Source organism: Antechinus flavipes, chromosome 2, assembly GCF_016432865.1.
Source record: "Antechinus flavipes isolate AdamAnt ecotype Samford, QLD, Australia chromosome 2, AdamAnt_v2, whole genome shotgun sequence".
NCBI classification, from domain to species: domain Eukaryota; kingdom Metazoa; phylum Chordata; class Mammalia; order Dasyuromorphia; family Dasyuridae; genus Antechinus; species Antechinus flavipes.
Genome location: NC_067399.1, coordinates 38806858 through 38827018, shown reverse-complemented (window position 1 = coordinate 38827018; position 20161 = coordinate 38806858). Strand labels below are relative to the sequence as shown.

The following is a 20161-nucleotide window of genomic DNA, read 5'->3' as shown; positions in this document are numbered from 1 at the left end:
ATATGTTAATGTCATTGGTTTCCTTAGAAATCGTTTGTTTTATTTTATGCATTTAAAAAACTTTATGATGAACAGGGGTCCAGTCATTTTCACCAGACTGCCAAAGTGGTAAAGAACTGGTGCTTTAAGCCAACTTCCTATATATCCGTTTGAACCAAGAACTCCATGAATCAGTCAAATGTAAAAAACTTTATTCTGAGCAGGGGTCCAGTCAGTTTTCACCAGACTGCCAAAGGGGTAAAAAAACTTCTGTTTTAAGCCAACTTCCTATACATCAATTTGAACTAAGAACTCCATGAATCAGGCAAATGTAGAAAGAACTAATGAAATAACACAATAGGCAGTAACAACCCATACATAATAACAATCCTCTTGGGTTAATAATTTATTTTCATATGCATCTCTTGGGCTGCAGAGAGAAAAGCACTTCATAAATCTTAAAGCACTTTAGAATTGTGAGTGATTATTTTCATCATCACATGATTCTCCCTACAACCCTGTGAAGTATTCTAAGTCCTATTTTAGAGAGGAGGAAAACAATTAGGGGCTATATCACCTTGGCTACTGAGGATTCATGGCCTTACTATCATCACCAGCCATGTTTGAAGTCTTCCTGTGTGCAAACTCCCTGAACTGGTGATTAAAAGAGGTCTTAAGAAATAATCATTTATATTCCAATAAAATCTTTCAGCTTTCATGGTCCTTTACTCACTAGGAATTCCTGATCACAGAATCACAGACCTTAGAAACCCCCAAGTCCAACCATCTCATTTTACAGATGAAGAAAGAAAAGCTCACTCACTTGCCCAGGATTACCCAGCTAGTAAATATACAAGGTTCAGTTTGAGCTCAGGATTTCCTACTTCTAAGTCCAAGTCTCTATGCATTGTGCTAAGAGCTGCTCAAACATTAGTTTCCCCATTTTATGTATAAGAAATCTGAGTCTCTGAGAAGTTGAGTCACTTTCTCATGATCTCAAAGTTTCTAGGTCTATCCATCTAACTATTCTACCTTGCTGCCTACCTCATAAGTGAGGTTTTGGATTTTCCTAATCCCCATCCCCATTTCAACAATATGGAAGAGGTTTTAGTTGATCCACCTCCCATGCCCTCATTTACAAAGGAACAAACTGAGGTCTAGAAGAGGTAGTTCCCTTCCATCTTTAAGTCCAGGACACTAATGGCAAAATGGTAGCAAACAGTCCTGGGGTTCTATTTCCTTTCATTCCAACTCAGCGCTTTCTAGATTGTTTCCTGCTCAAGTTAAGATTGGAGAGGAACGTGACCTCCAGATTTCAGAAAAAGTGGGTCCTTCCTCCATCTAAATCTATGATCCTAGCTAGACATATCCAATAGATGTATTCTGCTAAAATTGTTTACCAGCATCTTAGCTACTCAGATATATCCACCGTATTCTCTTCTCATGCCTCCCATGAGGTTGCCTAGAACAATAGAAACGGTGGTCTCTTTAGAACCAGCCAGCTCTGTCTCCCTCTACCTCTATGATCTTGGAGAATTACAGGATCCTCACAGAGCTGGAAAGGGCCTAAGAGGCCATCAAATGCAGCCGCGTCATTGATTAAATTAATTTTTATGTTTGTTCTGAACTTAACAAACACCAGAATGAGAATTTGTATTTACAGAGTAGAACAAAATAAGAGAATTGTACATGAAACTGCAGATCTCTATTATATACTTCTCTGGATTTTATTCCTAAATGTATAATATGATCAACCTGCAGCTCTCAAAGAGGTTCTGCTTTTCTGGGTTTTCTCTAGCCTTCCTTCTGTTCTTATTTTTCCGTTAACAACAACAACAAAAGAATTTATTTTCTCTCTTCTCTCCTCTCCTTTTATTTCTTTTTTTCCCATTCTCCCAATGCAAAAAAAAAAAAAAATTACTGTTGCAAACAATAAAACCTATTTCAATACTAACAACCCCTTCTTTTATAGTCAAAGGAATTGAGGTTCATAGAGGTTACAGGTTGCCCAGGGTCACACAGGTAGGAAAGGTTTGATGGGGTATTTGAACCTAATTCTGTCCTGATCTGGAGTCCATTACCTTTTCCGATAATCTCCAACCTTTTTTACAAATCCCTTTCAATAGCAAAAAATTACTGTGAATCCCCATGAAAATGTCATAAACGATTTGTAATACAGTTATTTACTGTATAAGGTATCATTAAAGAAATTTTAGCATAAACTTCTTTGACCTTTGTAGCAAAATCCAGAGACTTGGGGAAATCACCAAATGGTCACCACCATACCATGTTTTTTTCATCTGTAAATTGAAAGTATTGGATTAGATGGCTTCCCACTTCTCTTTTTCCTCTAGCTCAATGATCCTATTAACCTCCAAAGTCAGTTCTAACATTAAAGTTATGATCAAAGAATTTGGGTCACACGAACTCAAGATTTTTTAAGACTCAATCTGTAAGTCTATATTAAGAGTTTACTATGTGCCAAGCATTATCTCAGCCCTAAAAAATAATGTATTAAAGATATGCTTGAAAAGAACCAAAAGTATATGTAACCAATAAATCCACCATTTAAAATTGTGATAAGATAATAACACAGCAGAGTTTGGAGCTGTTGGCTGTACCACTTTGTGGAAACAGCAGTCATCTACAAGGAAAAATATATATAAAGGAGTAGGAGGGTCTGGCAGAAGAGCTTAAAAAACAAGGGGTGCCAAAGATCAGAGTAAAGGAGGTTATCATCTGAGTGAGTGGGGGGATTTCCTGTCCATGTGGCTGATGGCCCAACTTCTAAAAATATATGTGGATTGAATTTTAACTGGATTTGCTAGAGACAAAGTTCCAAAATGTAAATGTAGGTTTTAAATATGCTAATGTTTGCTCCAAAAAGACAATGAGATCCCGAGGGGACCTCCTAAGAAGGTATTGGAGGAGGAGAGGCCCAGATGTGAGTTCTATGCTAGGGATTAAGAGGAAGCATTTTAGGAGTTAGAGAAAGAAAAGAAGAGAAAGCTGTAGAGGGGTGGGAGGCTGAGCCAGAAGGGATGAAAATAGTATTAGTGAGGAGAAGAGACTTAGGGGAGTGACTGGAAGGGGGAAAAATACCTGTTAAGAGCGAGATTTTGAGCAGGGAGAACTGAAAACAGAATTATTGGGGTGATTGTGCACCTAGAAAAAAAATAAAGGTGGGTTGAGGAAGATTTCTATGATTCCACCAGAATCCAAAGAAATCCCTCAGGAAAGGGTCAGAAGACCTCGGAGGAATGAACAGAGCTCAGAACTTCTGCAACCTTCAGTTTAGGGGCTGAGAGGCAGAGGATAAGACTGGCTTTTGTGGCAGACTGATGTTAAATCCAGGTTCAGACACTTAAATATGGTTAGGGAGCCTTAGCAAGTTACTTAGCAAGTTTCTCTGATGTTCAGTTTCCTCATCTGCAAAATGAGAATAATAAAAGCACCTGCCCAAGAGGATTGTCTTGAGGGTCAGATGAGATGATAGGACCAAAGAATTAAGGCTTAAAAGGATCTTAGAGGCTATTAATTTACAGATGAGGAAACTGAGGCCCAAGGAGATCAAGTGGTTTGGCCAAAGTCTCATGTACGTGAAATGCTTTACAAATTGTAAAATGATATTGCAGTGTCAACTGCGATTGTGATTTATTAGGCGTTCTTGTGTCCGAGAAGAGATCATTTTCTGCCTGACAGCAATGAATAGAACCAGAGCACAGAAAGAAAGGAGCCGGATTCTAAATCATCAGATAACCTAAGAAAAATGGCAGCAAGGTGGGCTGTGGATGGAAATGGAGGGGCACTGGCAAGGAGACCCAGAGTGACCCAAGGAGAAGGGCCAGAGCAGTGAGCCAGCTAACCTGCAAAGGAGGAGCAGACTGCTTAGGGTCTGATTAATGAGTGAGTCTGCACCAAGCTAGGCTGAGAAATGAGAGACTATATACCTCTAAGTTACCTCTTCTGTGTATCATCAGTGCCAGAAACGTCCCTAATTGGCGCGAAGGGTTTCACACATAAAATGGCTGACTGCTTTCTTTACTAGTTTTCTATACATGTACGTGCATGTACATATATGTGTATGTGTATATACATGTGTGTACATGCACGTGTGTGTGTATCACTTTTAGCTTGAGACAATGTGACCAATATCTAGAGCACTAGGTTTGGAATCAAGAAATCCTAAACGTGGGTCTTGGGAACATACTAGCTGTGCGATCCTAAGCAAGTCATTTTAATCTCTCTCCATCTCTGTCTTTGTATTTATGTCTGTTTGTCTCTATCTCTCTCACTCCCTCTGTTTCTGTCTCTGTCTTTTTCTCTGTCTGTGTGTTATGTGGGTGTCTGTTTCTGTCTCCCCCTGCTCCTCCTTCTCAATAGGACCTACCTTGAAGACTTTTGTTCAGAAGAACAAATGAGAAAAAGTTTGAAAAGCCAAATTTTGCCCTGATGAGTCGATGCCAGCCGCCACTGCCTCAGGAGAAATCCTTTTAGAGCTAGAAAGGGTAGTTATGGAACTTTAAAGCTGGACCATATGGTAGCATTCATGGAGCCAACGCATAATTGAAAGGAATCTAATACCATAACATACTCAACTAGTGATCATTCAGCCTCAAATGGCATCTAGTACAACTGAGTTCATCTTACGGATGCATTTGAGTTAAGTGACTTTCCCAAGATCACTCTGGCAGAAAGAGGCAACAGCAGAATTTGACTCAGGTCTTTTCACTTTAAATCTAAACATCTCTGCCTTAATTTTTTTTCTCATCTGCCAGATGAAGGGCTGGATTCTCAGATGCTTTTTGGCTTTAATATGTTGTGATTCTAATAGGAAAAGAACTCAAGGAAAGACACACACGCACATACAAATAAATCATTGGAAGAAAACCTCTCTTCACAGACCAAATATATAAAACAAGTATGTCCTTAGATGGTCACAGCAGCCAAATGCTAGAGACATAAGAACAGCCAAGGACACTTCCATTTTGAGGTTTGACCCCAATCAGCCTCATCTTCCATTCCACGAAAATGAGCAGATACAAGATTCCTGCCACAATGTTGACACTTTTCCTATCACCCAGAGCTTGTAGCCTTCACAAGAGGTCCTTGGTTCTCGGAGGATGGCTCTAGCTCCATTACACAAAGCACCTCTTAAAGCAACCCATCAATCAGAGTGCTTGGATTGTTGAGTCTGCCGAGCTGCCTTACAAGCTAACACCGGATAGAGCTATGATATCAACCCTAGATAAGAGCGATAGCCCCAGAATGTTTGACTTGAGGATTTTAGCTAAACACACAGCTTCAAGAAAATATGGTAAAAGTGGAAAATGTCACTATTTGGTTTTATGTAATCCTTCATTTCCTTGTATTCCAACTAAACAGCTATATATCTATTCCATCCACTGCCTACTAGACATCTCCAACTGAATATCTTGTCCATGAAGATAATTCTCTATTGGAGTGCTTCTCCAAGTAAACATATCCAAACCAGAATTCATTGCTCTTCTGCCTAAATGCTCATTTCTCTCTAATTCTAACCTAAACTGCTTTATTTCTGTTGAGAACATCACTATCTTTATTCTACTCTTCTAGTCATACAGTTCCCAGTTTCAGAATGATTGTCACCTGCTCCCTTCTCTCTCTCTCTCTCTCTCTCTCTCTCTCTCTCTCTCTCTCTCTCTCTCTCTCTCTCACACACACACACACACACACACACACACACAAAATTGTCAAGTCTTATTGATTCTTTATTCTTACCATCTTCAGCATCTGTTCCCTTCTCTCTTATCACCATGGCAGCTACTCTAGTCCAGGCCCTCATCATCTCTTATTTGGATTATTGGAAGAGTCTTTTGATGATGTTCCTATTCCTCTTCTATCTCCTCTCCAATCTATTTTCCATTCAACTGCCAAAAGGATATACCTAACTATATCAATCCACTACTCAACAAGCTTCAATTGCTGCCCATTAATTTTAAAACTCCTCCATTCATAATTTAGTACCCTTCCTAATCAGACTCCAGCCTCCATTCACATGCTATTGCATATGATTCTCCCCTCATGTACTCTCTATTCATATCCAATATTCCATTTTCCACCTCGGGACCATAAATGAAAGGCTTTCCCTCTACTCCTCTACTTCTGGAAGCCCTAACTCCCCTTCAGAGAGTAAGATCAAGGACCACCCCTTTCAAGAACTCATCACTGATTCCTTCAGTTGATAGTACCAATCCTGTCAATATATTTGTTTTGTGAACATCCTTTCCTGGGAACACACTGTATCCTCCCATCAGAATGTAAGTTTCTTGAAGGCAGAGACTGCCTCATTTTTCTATATGATTGGGATGTAGGGGGTGTTTAATAAATGTTTTATGATTTATTCATTGCTTTAAGAAACAGTAAGGTATAATGATAATAAAGTTAACCTTTGTCAGTAACACCTAAACTCAAGACTCATCTCTGATACACGTTGGCTATATAACTCTGAACAAATCATTTAACCTCTCAGAGCCCAAGACAACTCTCTAAAAGTTAGCAGAGGTGGCTCAGTGGATATTAGTATACTAAACCTAAAGTCAAGAAGTTTAGTTTAGTCATTTTTCAGTTGTTTACAACTCTTCGTGACCTCATGTGAGGTTTTTCTGGAAAAGATATTAGAGTGGTTTGCCATTTCCTTCTCAAGTTCATTTTACAGATGGAGAAACTGATGTAAACTCGGTTAAGTGACTAGCCTAGGATCACACATCTAGAAAGTATCTGAGGTTGAATTTTAAACTTAGGAAATTTAGGCTTCCTACTTCAGACTCAGCACCCTATCCACCATGCCAACTAGCTGTCTTTAAAAGTTCTAATCCATTTGCAGATATAAGTGTCACCTGCAAGACCCTGCACAAGTCCCTTAATCTCTGTCTACCTCAGTTTTCTATGCAACAGCTCTCCAGTTTACTTCAGCTGTATAAGGTCTCTAGCCCTCTCTACCTCCCGGGCACTATGTCCTCGCATCCAAATTCCAGAGGCTTGGATTTGAGACTCCATTTGGGAATAAGCCTTTAGGGACAGCTAGGGACAGTCAATAATATTGGCCCTGGAATTCAACTCTGACTTCAGACACTGACTAGCTGCGTGATTCTAGTCAAGTCACTTGAGCCCAGTTGCCTCAACAACAACAAAATCAACTTTCAGCTGATATTCATCTTCATTTCTGAGCTCCAGGACTCTCTGTCAGTCAAGTAACTAAACAACTGAAAGATGGGTGCAGGTAAGAGGTGCCAGTCACTATTACGAGAATGCTTTACCTATGGTCAATAACTATAACTAGTAAATTATGGAGAGTAGACATTTGGATTCAGATCTCCCCCTGACAAGCCTCTAACTACAATGTTCCCTGCGTCATGAGAGCTTGAGGGGAGGGAGGGAAGAGGTGATGAGGCAGAAACAGAAGAAATGATCCTTGCTTCACAAAGAATGGACAATCTATGCAGACGACTTACCTAACACCCATGAGACGCTACAAGACTACAAATGAAGCAACCAGTCAGGTGGGTCAACTGGGGAGTTCTGGGCTTGCTCAGAGAAAGGATAGAGGCAATGAGAACTGAGCACAGTGATCCTTCCTGTGCTTCATGTCACCTACGGATAGTAACACCTCTCACCCCCAAACAGGGTTGGCCAGTTCTAAACCAGGAAAAGAACAGACCCAAGACAAAAAAGGGCAGAGGGAAAAGAAAAGAAAGAGCATTTATATAGCACCTACTATGGGTTGGGTACTCAGTACTAAGGGCATTTACAAATATTTCATTTGAATCTCACAACAATCCTAGAAAGTAGGTGCTACTACTGATCCCCGTTTTTCAGTTGAAGAAATTGAAGTAAACAGGGGTTAAATGATTTACCCAAAATCCTGTAAGTATCTGAGATGGGATTTGAGCTCCTATCTTCTTGATTCTGGAACCAAGGCTCTACCCACTGGCCTACCTAGCTGCCTTCTTGACAGACTTGACAAGGTAGGGAATAAATAGATATCCAGGATTGTAATGAAGGGCTGCCTTAGCCAGTTGGAGCCTAACTGGTTACTGCCAGTCCTTACCCAGAGCTCTGCAGGTAGCTCGAGTCCATTGAGCCATTAAGCAATTTTCATGGGGATGATTGGTCAATCATATGAAAATCAGCCAATTTCTACACTCCCTCTCCCATTCCAACTATTGTTACCTCTCTAAGGATCAGCAGTACCAGGTGAAAGGCCCATTTTGGTTCATACAGACCATCCCAAACAAGGGTTCTATTTTTCTGAAAGAGTAAATTACCTGGACCAGGCTAAAGAGGCTATTCATCTTGAAGGGATGAACCTGAATCCTCCATAGCTATTTGTGTATAAATGACCTCGGGTTTTCCTGCTCATCAACTAGGTTGTTTGATTTGTTCATGCTTTTTGACCTGGATTTGTCTGATTTTTTTTTTTTGCATTTACCATCCCCCTTCCCCTTCTCTTATGACTTTCTTTGGAAGATGGTATAGGAAAAGAGGTTCCCTGAACTTTTAATACCAGCTATTAAAAAAAGCTTCCCTTCAACAAATGTAATGGGAAGAATCCTATTCTGAGAACTAAGTGATTTGAATTTGAATCTCAGACTCAATCTCTAAATTATCTTCCAGCTCTCAAACTGATGACTTCCAGAAAGAATTCACTATTTAATACTCTGGCAGCTCTCCACATTAACACACCACTTACCTCCAAATTTTATTCCATTTCTAGCTCGACTGTTCCAAGGCTTCTGCCATGGCATCCCCTTCCCGATATCAAATCCATCCATCTTCTTAAGCAAATTCTTGACCCAGATTTAAACCACTCCTGATTTCACCATCAAAACTATAGAAAGGTTGGGTCCACTTTGTAAGTCAACTGTGACCAGGTATTTTTCCAACATGGAAAGAATAGTCCCTGCCTAGAGTAGGAAAATTAACTGAATAAAAAGTGTACCAGGGAACATGCTGGAATAAGGTACAATGTTGGTCCTAGGTTTAGAACTTCTCTAGGAATACTCAGAATCATATTTTGAGAAATAAGATGCCTTAGAGCAGGGGTCCTCAAACTTTTTAAATAAGGGGTCTGTCCCTCAGACTGTTGGAGGGCCAGACTATAGTAGAAACAAAAACTTTGTTTTGTGGGCCTTTAAATAAAGAAACTTCATAGCCCTGGGTAAGGGGGATAAACGTCCTCAGCTGCCGCGTCTGGCCCAATGGACCCCTGCCTTAGAGATTACCTATACCAACCCATTCTCTTCCAGATGAGAAAATTGAGGTATGAAGATGTTTAGTAACTGATCCATTGGCACACAGATAATCAGGAGCAGGGTGAATATTCCAACCTAAATCTTCTGAATACAAATCTATGACTTTCCATTATATGTCGGATAACATTTTGATGTGACAGATAATATTTTGTGGATGAGTAGGTATGGTTGTTAATATTATCATTGACCATAATATTGTCGTATACCATTATCATATGAGACAAAATAAAATGTTATACCAATACTACAAAGATAATAATATTTATAATAGTTAATATTTAGAACATGCTTTGAGATTTGTAAAGTGATTTACAAATATTCACTGGGTTCTTAGAATAACTCTAAAAGGAAGGTGTTCTTATTTTTCCATTGAGAAATGATTTCCCAATTGATGAAACTGAGGCAAGTGCCTTGCTCAGAGTTACACAAGTAGTAAGTTCCTAAATTTGGATTTGAATTCAGGTATTCCTGACTCCATATCCAGTGTTACATCCACTGTACCATCTACCTCACATATTTTTGTGGCTCTCTGAGGTTTGAAAAAGTTTTAAAGTACATTGTCTCCTTTAATCCTCATAATTTCCCTAGGAAGAAGGTACTGATTTTATCCCTTTCTTACCTGCAAAGAAATTGAGACTAGTGATTTGTCCAGTTTCATAGTAGTTCTAGTAAGTTCAATGGATTTAAAGTAAGAAGACTCAAGATGTAATCAGTTAATTATTTTGTATAATAATTTAGAGAATTATTAAGAATCATGTAGAGAATAATCAATTCCGTAAGTCTCAGTTTCTTTCTCTCTAAAATGGAGTTTATACTTTGGTGGGAGAAAGAGAGAACCGTCATTGAATGAAGGCTGTATTTGTAATATCTCCATCACAAGATTATTGATCCAAACCTGGAAGCCATTTCTGATACTAACCAATACAATCCCTTCATTTCACAGGTGGGATTACATGAGTTTTTGTGTGTGGTAGAGTTTGTAATATTAAAATGGTGAGATATGGGGGTGAGATGAGGGTGGAGGTTCCCAATCTTATCCGGACCTATAAGACAAAAAGAAGTTCCTCAAGGGAATAACAGAATATTTGGTAAATACCTTCATTATTCTAGTAAAACATCTCCAAAGTAGTCATGTTAGTGGAAAAAAACTGCATTTAATAACTTTATGATCCTCAAAAAATGCCATTATGTACCACATAAAATCTTTATGAAAAACTAATATCTTTATCTTATTTCTTCAGCGTCGATGCCTGGTAAACTCTAGACTATATTTTCTTTCATATTACTTGTTGAAGAGAGCTATGGGGAGCCTGCACATGGTCATGGGGACAGAAAAAGGTTGGAAACTCCTATGCTAAGTCAATGAGGGCTATTAATGATTGGGATTCCATTGTTCTGAGAACTGCCTTCATGTGACCACCCTGACACCCTTATACTAAATAGCCCTTTTCACAAGCTAGAAATCAGACATGGGAGGAGTGAATTTTGAGGTAGGGAAGCTGACCGGGTGGGGTAAGGTGACCCCTAGTTTCATTGGTGACTTTTCACTAGCCTCTTCTGCAGTGTTTTCTTGCCCTCTCTTGCCCAGAGTTCCTTGTGCCTATTGTGAAAAGGACAGTCCCATGGCCCCTCAATGAGACCCCCTGCCACCCCTGACTCAGCAAAGCATAGATCATCAGGGAAGGCTAGAGAAGCCGAGGTCTTGGAAGGAGATCCGATTAAGTCATTTCCACCCTTACACGGGCCACCAGACCCTGCTCGGTCCCCAGACCTTTTCCTTAGGTTGGCTGGACAGCTACAATATGCTGCTGTGCGCTAATTAGTCCTAACTATTCAGGTCACTGGGAGGTCACTTAAGGAAAACAAGGAGAAAAGACAAAACTAATGAGAGATGTGGTTGGAGGCAAGGAAAGAAGGAGAAGAGAAAGAAAAAAGGATGTTCCTCTCTCTCTGTTGGCCCAAATTAGGCTGCTGACCTCACCTTGGAGAGGGGTTTTCCACATGTGAATTCAACAATTATTTAACTGCCTACTATGTGTCAGGCATTATGTTAAACATTGAAGATTAAGGGATAAAATGAAGACTCTTCACCATGGAGGACATTTATATTCTCCTAGGGGCATATATGTGTACAGATGGGTAAAAATAAGCGGTTACCACCTAACAAGAAAACAACAAAATAAGCCAATTTGCTTTTTTAAAATGATCTGGGTGGAGAGTCTTAGAGAAGTGGAGGTGTACTTGAGAAACACACAGGGTGCTTAGAGCCCATCAATGGGGAAGGCCTCCAAAGGCTACTGAGACTAAGGCTCCTCCACTGGATCACAACCCAGCAACGGCCACATCTGGCTGCTTTTTGGACAACCAGGGCCCAGTCCCGGGAGGAGGACGTCCTGATGTCATCTTTGACTTGTGACTCTGAAGATACTTCTCAGCATCCACAGAGGATCATAAATTCAAGTCAGATCTGGGATGGAGGGTGAGATAATCGGGGAGGGGAGGAGGAGAGAAGAGAGAGAGAAATAAGGAGATGATGGTATAAGGAAACTGTATAACTTTAAAAAGGGAGGGGGGGCTCATCTAAATGGACTTGGTGTGTTAGGACATTCATGGAGAAGATAGCCTAGTTAATTGGAGTCTCTTTGCAATGTTTACTATTTCCACCATAAGTCATTCCATCTTCCACCTTTGTGCCCATAAATTAGAATGCCCTTCCTTCTCCCTATTCCTCAATTCTACATCTTAAAATAAAATGATAGTTTCCTTCAAGGCTTAGTTTAAATGACATTTCCTGAAAGAGGCCATTTCTGACACCCAAAATTTGAAGTAGCAATGGGTACAAGAAAATATACTTGGCAAGCTAGAAGGCAACTCCCCCAATCACATGTGGGTATTTGTTAAGTTGTTCAAAAACAGAAGGAAATCACCTATCATGGAATTGCCTAAAATATAGTTATCTAATAAACTAAAAATATCAAAGAATCAAAAGCCCCTGTATCAAAGAACTTTAAGGCAGAAAAAACACTTTTCCTCAGAACAGAGCTGGGCTGCTTTTCTTTCTACTGATACAGGCTGCAAACTTTGTATGGCATGTTGGAAAGAGCTACTGGACTGACGTCAGAAGGCCTGAGTTTGAGACCCAGTTCTACTACTTCTTGCTATATGACCTTGGTTGAGAGTGACCTCTCTGATCTTCACTTTGTTCATCTGTAAAAGACTGGATAATCAGCAATGACAGTCTAAGCATCTGTGAGAATACGGCCGGTGTATGGATATTCAAGTGCTTGGGAGGCAGCATGACCTAGTGGACGGAGTGTCAGACTTGGAGTTAGAAAGAGCTAAGTGCAAATATTCTCCACTACTTGTGTGACTCTAGGCAAGTCATCTGACTTCCGTGAGCCCCAGATTCTTCATGGGTCAAATGGGGATCCACATCATCAGAAACCGTCTAGTCAACCTTCTCGCTCTCCTTTTAACAATAAAGAAACAGAAAATCTCAGAAATTAAGCCACATGACCAAGGGCAAATCAGGAGTAGAATTTGAACCCACACTGTCTAATGCCAGGATCAGCATTCTTTCCACAGTACATTGCACTAGTTGCCAAAGGACTGTTATATGAATCTACTGAGATAATGTGTGTAAAATGCTTTTTAAACTTGCAATCATTCTCTAAAAGAGTACTATTTCTCCCAGCATACTTGTCATAAACCACGGCCCAGGCACATAGTAGGTGCCTGTCATGAACAGATGAATTTCAAGCTATTTTCTTTCTTGAACAGACACTCCCTGCACCCCCAGTGGGAGACTTATCCTTTTGTCCCACAGAAATCCCCAGGTGGGGTTCCCCCTCTGGTCCTCCTTGATTTTTCCATAGAAGCATGATCTCCAGAAAATTCTCAGGATTGGGAAACAGCCTTTAGGGAAAGATTTTTTTCAGTCTTTTCCCTAATGTCTGAACTTAAGCAAATGCATGAATAAACATTTAGTCTTGGGTGAAGAGTTGAACCAGAGTTGATTTTTGTTTTGGGTTTTACCCACATTGTTCCTTTTATCTCCTATGTTCAGGAGCCCAGGAGTGAAGCTTACTCAGCCCTACTCAAAACTCAGGACTTCACTTAATTGATAAGCAGAATTCTCTTAAAAGACAAGGTGCCCAAGATGGATGAGCTGGGGAAAGAGAAACCCAATAAGGCCAGAACCTGTTTCTTGGGGCCACACATTAAGGTCTGGGTGCATTCTAAATTTAGGGTGAAATTCCTCAGTTGTTCAAGGGGAAGGAGTAGCCTAGTAGAAAAATCAAATGTCCAGTCCTTTTTTCAATTGCCTCTCAATTCATTTCCCTTCACAGGTAAAGGAGATCTATAGGCTGTGATTTTGTCTAAATTTAGAGACTTGCTACCACCATGCAATGGGGGGAGCTGGACTACCCATGCAGATCTGAAAATACCTGAAACAAAGACATTCAAAGCTTCATTTTCACCAGAAAAAAAGTCAAAGCTGTGCAAAGGAAAGATCTTCTCCCCTAATTTCCAAAGCCCCCTTTTAACAGGAAAAATACACCAATAGGTGAATGAAAAAATTTCCATCAAAAAAATAGTGAGATCATAGTTTATTCTGAAATAATCAAAGAACTTTTTCACCTTAAAATAAATAACTTTTTTTAAAAAAAGAAACAAACAAACAAACAAAAACCCAGACAAATTCAAATTTTTTATGAGAAGCAATTAATAAATGCTAATTCATTCGGGTATATCTCCATTAAATTACTGTTGGATTTAATTGCAGGGGAATTTTCCATTACTAAACTCTCCCTTGCTGAATTTTTGCATTATTTATATATTTTTTTTCAGTTGCATTAATAGTGCAGTTGGTATGCGATATTATCTGCCATTTGTGCGCCTTAAAATGTTTCCTCATTCTTGCAGCTTCGTGTAATTTAGGAGAAGTCTCATTAAAAGCCGAGAAGATTTTGTGCATAAATGATTGGAAAAGAGGCTGGCTGCTCTTAACCTGAAACAAGAGGATCTTTTCTGGTGGTTTTCCCCTCATTCCTAGGTGTTTTCCTTTTGGTTAATGGATGAAGGTTTCCAGCGCCAGAGCACCAAACGCTGGAATGAGCAGGAGCACGCATGTATACAAATCTGACCGTCGGCTTAATTAATGATAAAGACAAATAAAAATTAGAGTTCTGGCTCCAATCCCCTTAAACTCGGGCTGCATTGCCTTGCTCCCTTTCTCCAGGGTTACCAACAAGAAGGATCACAAACATTTCTGATCCTGCTTGTTTCAGTCTCTCACCGAGGTGCCTTTATTTGTGGATAAAAGAGATGAAAACGGGAGCAAGAATTTAGTGGGTCCAAGGGTGACTATTTGAAAACACGATTTTGATTTTCTTCTTCTTACTAAAGAAAAAAGCATTTCTAGACCTTCCCTTTACTCCACACACCTATATATGCCTCTTATTTATGAAACGTCTCTCTCATCTCTCTTTCCTTTCTCTTGTTCCTCCTCTGCCTCAGTCTATGTAATTCCCCCCCCCCCATGCTTGTCTCTTAGTTTATTTCTCTTTTTCTCTGAACTCTCTTCTGCTCTAAAACTTTTCTGAGACGTGAATGATTAAACCACATACTCCGAGGTTTTGGCATGAAAAGGCATGCCATGGTAAGGAAAATTTCACCTTCATACCCTGCTCCATCAATAATTACAGCAGGATGGTAACTAAAGAGTATGTCTTAGAACTGGGCTCTTGCAAAATAAAGAAAGACTTCTCCTCGTTTGTTTATCCTTGATCTAACTCTTAGTTTAGAGCCTGCCCTCTGCGCATTTTATCCGGGGAAAATTTTTTAGTCACTGTCGATTGATGTAACCTAGAAACACACTCCCTATCTATACAGAAGCTCATAAACCTTCAACCTGCTGTAAGGAAATAATGGATGGGGAAGGGTGTAATATAACATTCTATTTCATTATAGTAATTGACGTTCTTTTAATGAAAGACTTCTTGATTAATCAAAATTCCTTTGGATTTATTTTCTTTCATTTAATTCCTCCCCCCCCCCCAACTTCCTTTGCTCTTCAACAAAAGTATGGACTGAGAGGTAGTTGCTGGTAACTTAAAATAAATTAATCTACCTCCCTATCCTCCCAGCCCCACAAATTCCCAACGAACGGGTCCAATAGACATCAAAAAAAGTGTCACTCAGAAATAATGACTTCTTATCCATCAAGATGGGTCATTAAAGTGACAAAGCCTCAAAAGATACTTATCTTCAAACTAATTCACAAGGTAGCTAAATTATCTCCTAATTAACTTTCATTGATGAAGGTGGGAGGATAGTCCGCAGCCTAAAACAAAGATGAATTGAAAAACTCCACTACGGCTTTATGCTCCTTGAGGCTAGGTCATCATCCTTCCAGGGGAGCAAGCCTCCATTTCCAGCACCCGCAAGAGGCAGGAATAAAAGGGGGTGGGGGAGGGGGAAGGTCGAGAAGGCGGGGGGGGGGGGGGGGGGATTCTTCCCCAAAGCAGCTTTCTCTTCTTCCCCGTCTCAGGTCTACGAAAGAGAAAGGCTCTAGAGAAGTTTTTGGGGGAGTTGCTTCTCTTTCCTGTGCTTAAACAATTGTTTTCCAAAGACTTTGATTGATTTAGCGAAGTTGGAGACGTAACCAAACTTTTAATGGGATCTCATCAGTTGATTACTGAGCCCTATTTCTTCCCCAAACTTGTCCTTCCACCCCTGCCTCGGGAAGACTTCTGGGTGAGAGTGGGGGCACCCACAGGAGTCCAAGTATCTGGAAACACTTGTCAGCTTTTCTTTGTTCTTTCTCTGGGGCGAAGAGGGGTGATTTCCATGTGTGTTGTTTGGAAACTGAGGTAACGAAAAACTTCGCATCTCAGAGAACAAACTATACAATTATGGTCCCTAATAGTTCTAAGTCCTCTCCCAAAAAGGAAGCCACATGAACTGCCCTCAGAATAAATGGAAGAGTGGGAATCCTAAGGAATTTGCGGGTGGCAAAAAAGAATCCCGGTTTTTTTTTTTTTTTTTTAAGAAAAAAGAAAGGATTGACATAAGATCTGACCAGACTGGACAGAGGCCGTCTACTTACGACGACATGGAACTTTTCTCTGGGACGTGCATTTCGGGGATTGGCGGGCTGTCTGACGGCCCCAAGGGCAGGGTCCAGAAATGCAGTCAGGTCTGGCCCGGCTTCCTTCGTTGGAAAAGAGGCTAAGGAGAGAAAGCCCGATTATCCCGCTCCGGGAGAAAGAAATCCTACTTTTCCTCCAACAATCTGAGATCCTTGGAAACGAAAGCATCTGGGGTGACTGGCGAGGGAATATTAGTGCCCCCAACTTCTCCCCGAACACACAACACCCGGGTCCTGCAGACAGGAGAGAATCTGTGGCTACAAAAAGAGGGTGACGAACTTTAATTTCCAACCAGAAACTAGGAAAGCCAGCCGATGAACCTGATCACAAATAACGAAGAGCCCGTCCGAGTTGTAGGTTTAGGAAATGGATGTCGGAAAGGAGTAATCTCTATTAAGGAGCTGGAAAAACAACACGATTAATATAAATCGTAATGGATTTTAGGCTGCAACGATTGGACAGGGTTCAGTCCCGCTTTGTCAAGCTTTTCACCAAATTCGGCAAGAATTGCGAAGGGTATTGCCGCTCCTCTTTCCTGCCTACCTCTCCTCTCTTCTCTATATTTCTCTGATTCTTCCTCTTTCCTGTTAATCTTTGTCCCTGTGTCTCTGCCTCCATCTCTACCTGTCTCTCCCTTATTCTGCTATTTGGTCCTGTCTTTCTGTCACGTATGTATAAACATATAACACACATTCTAGAAATAAAATATACATCTGCATGCCCTGCTTATAGTACAGTTTGGAAGTATGAGGGACTATCGCCCTAGTCGGAAATGATCATACAAATCCAAGTCGATAGAAAGGCTACGAGTTTATTCTCCGGGCCTGCTCTTTAATTTTGTTTTTAAGTGAAAAGGACACTGTGTATGCGTGTGGGTGTGCGTGAGTACGCAGATGTGTTCTGGAGAAGCCCTAATTAGAGAAGACATGAAACTACAGAGAAAAATGAAAAGAGGTAGAGCTTGGGACAAGATCGGCTCCTCGGCTTGGGGTTTTCAGCCCCAGAGCCTCCAGGAGTGCGGGACAGGGGACACAAAGAACGGGCATCTCGAGAGGAGATGGTCCAGGTGGGAAGGCGAAGAGCGGAGAGGGCAAGGTAGTCCGCGGTCCTGAGGGCAATGCCCGGTTTCCAGGGCTCGGCGGCGGGCAACAACACGGCACTAAATGTATCACTTGGTTATCCCTGGGATTTAGTTCAATCAACCCACCCAGCTTGAGCGAAACAGCTCCTGGAGAGTCCTATTTGCCCCTGGGCGCTGGTGCCAGTAAATTTCTCTTCTCCCATCCCAAGAACTGGAAAAGTCTTCCCAAATGGTACAAACTAATTGTCTGAGATCACTTTAGAAAAAGAAAGAAAGCAAAGACTTTCTGAAATAGAGGGGAATATTTTCCCAGAGTCCTTAACCTTCTACCCGTGACCACAAATCACCTGAATGACGCTGTCCCCCAAAGCTCCCTGTGGCCAGCCAGGGCTTAGGGGAGGGTAGGTGCTCCTATGTCCCTGCCTGTCTCCTTACGGCAGAAATCCCTTCCTAAATCTGAGCCCGCGGTGGGGAAGGCCCCACGGCCCGGGACGCTGTTAGGCCAAAGGGAGACCTCCGCTAGTGCCGGCAGGGCTAGGTACGGGAGAGAGGGCAGCGTTCTGCTTCGGGTGCATCCGGATTTCGTTTGTAATGGGTCCGGGACGCTGCCCAGGGACGTCTCGCCAAGAGAGCTAGCTCTCCCGAGCCTGGAAAGATTGAAGTGCCCGGGCGGGACTCGATGTCTAAGCGCAGTTCGCGGGGTACGGGAGAGAAGCGTCCCAGAGCAGCAGTTTCCCAGCCCAGGGCAGCCTGGCGCCGAGGTGGGGACAAATAAAGATCTCTCGCACCAGGCAGCCACGGCGCTCGGCCTCTTTATTATAACAAATGTTCCGTTTACAGAGCGGGACTTCATATTCGCCCGGAATTAATCTGAAATATCGATTTCCTCTCACTTTGCCGGTCCAAATCGATAGCCCTGCGCCCTGGCCCCATAAATCGCCTTCGCGACTGCGGGCGCGGGCTCCATCTATCACTGCGGGCGGGCTCCCGACCCTCCAGCCCTGGCACTCCTGGAGCCCCGACTGCTGGAAACGCCCCACCCCCACCTCCGCGCCCCCCGAGTGGTGGAGGTGCAAAGCCCAGCGAGGTGGCGACTGACTCCCCCAGCGCTACCACCTGCGTTCCGCCGGCTCCCACTCTGTGGGCCCAGCCTTGGACCGGGGACCAAGAGAGGGGGAGAGAGACCCAGCTGCATTTGAGGAGGATAGAGGGAAGGCGAGCCTAGGCCCGGAGGGCTGCAACCTGCGGTTCAGCCACCTTCCAGGGAGCGACCAGCTCCACGAGCCTTGGGGCGGAAGCCCTAGAAGGACCCCAAGTTTCGTTTGCATAGACCTCTGTCCGGGCATCCTGGGACCTCTGCCGCCCTCCCTCTTTCCTCCTGTTCTCCGGAAGACATCCCCTGGCCCTGGCCTAAGAAGGAACCGTCTCTTCCTCCGGCCAGGCTCGAGCTGTGCCCGCTGCCTCTCTCGGGAGGAATCTGGCACCCAGAGACCCGGCCAAGAAACCCGAGCGATAGAACCCCATCTGGCCCGGGCCGCCGAGAGCGAAGCTCTCTGGATGGACCCGAGGCAAGAGGAGCTGTGGAGCCCGGAGGCGAGTCTCAGGCAGCCCGCGTCCGCTCCGTCCGGGCCAGGGGGTCACAGGACCTGCCCATGAAGGAGAGGTCAAGGGCCCCACCTGGACCTAGAGCACAGAAAGCCTCTAAGCCCAATTCCTCGGGTTCTGGCTGGGAGGAAGCGAGCTCCAGGCGCAAGCCACAGACTTCCCGGCAGATGATCGGACCGACAGACTGACCGACGCACAAGCACACACGCGCCGCCAGTGCTCCGGGACTCGGTGCCCCGGGCCTCGGCCCCCGCCGCGTACCTTACCCGAGCGGATGGAGTTGTGAGGCATGGTGAGGAAAGCGGTCACGGCCCACGCAGAGGGTTCGGGGATCCCGGACACCTTGTTCCGACAGCACCGGCCTCCGTGCTGCTCTGCTGGAAAAATGCAATTGGCCGGCAATGAGCCCCGCAGCCCCTTCCCCTAGACCCCCTGCTCCCTGGTCCCGACTCCGGGTCTAATCCCGAGCCCAGATGTCCGGGGAGGATTTGGAGCCCGAACAGGACCGCTGTCTCTCGCAGTTCCCTGGTGAGCTGGACCAGCTGCGGGATTTGATGTGGTGAAGGCTCCTTCGAACTCTGACTCTCTCTGTCCTCCTTCCTCCTCTCCCTTCCCTTCCCACCTCCTTTAACTTTAGCTGAAAAGCTCCCCAGAACCTGGCGCTGGCCCCAGGCTCCACTCGCTCCCTCCAGCCTGCCCCTTCTTACCTGGCCCACTGCAGGCCCTCGGCTGTTTGGGTTCGCCTGGGAGGATACCCGGCTGCCCGCACCTTCGCTGGTTCGGAAGTTTGTTCCCATCCGCCCGGCATCACCGACCGGTTTTATCCCGCCGAGGCCCTGGGAGATGGGTCTGGCGAGGCTCGCAGGCCGCGGATTGGCTGGCTGGGTGCAGGGGGGCGCGGGGAAGGGGAGGATTTTGCAAGGGGGACATGGCTGAGTGGACTCAGGAGTTAGAGACATTCGCAGGAGCTTCTGTTTACAGCCTGAGAACGAAGCCGGAGACAGCTGAGCCCCCAACTGCAGCAGGCCTGGGTCCAGGGCTACTCGATC

At 43.3% G+C, this 20161-nt stretch overlaps 1 protein-coding gene across 7 annotated transcripts in view; it reads right to left on the bottom strand.

The window, feature by feature from the left end:
• Window positions 1-19917, bottom strand: part of PAX8 (paired box 8) — a 79713-nt gene extending 59796 nt beyond the window's left edge. For 2 of the 7 annotated variants that reach the window (XM_051974503.1, XM_051974505.1), the window contains exons 1-2: window positions 19820-19910; window positions 19379-19489 (exon numbers count right to left, since the gene is read on the bottom strand). In XM_051974503.1, coding sequence (XP_051830463.1) covers window positions 19379-19403 — 25 coding nt within the window. In that variant the 5' untranslated portion in view covers window positions 19404-19489; window positions 19820-19910. Of the gene's footprint in view, window positions 1-19378; window positions 19490-19819 lie in introns of all 7 variants that reach the window. The other 5 variants (XM_051974506.1, XM_051974508.1, XM_051974507.1 and 2 more) reach the window with 5 other exon arrangements.
• Window positions 19918-20161: the final 244 nt, after the last annotated feature.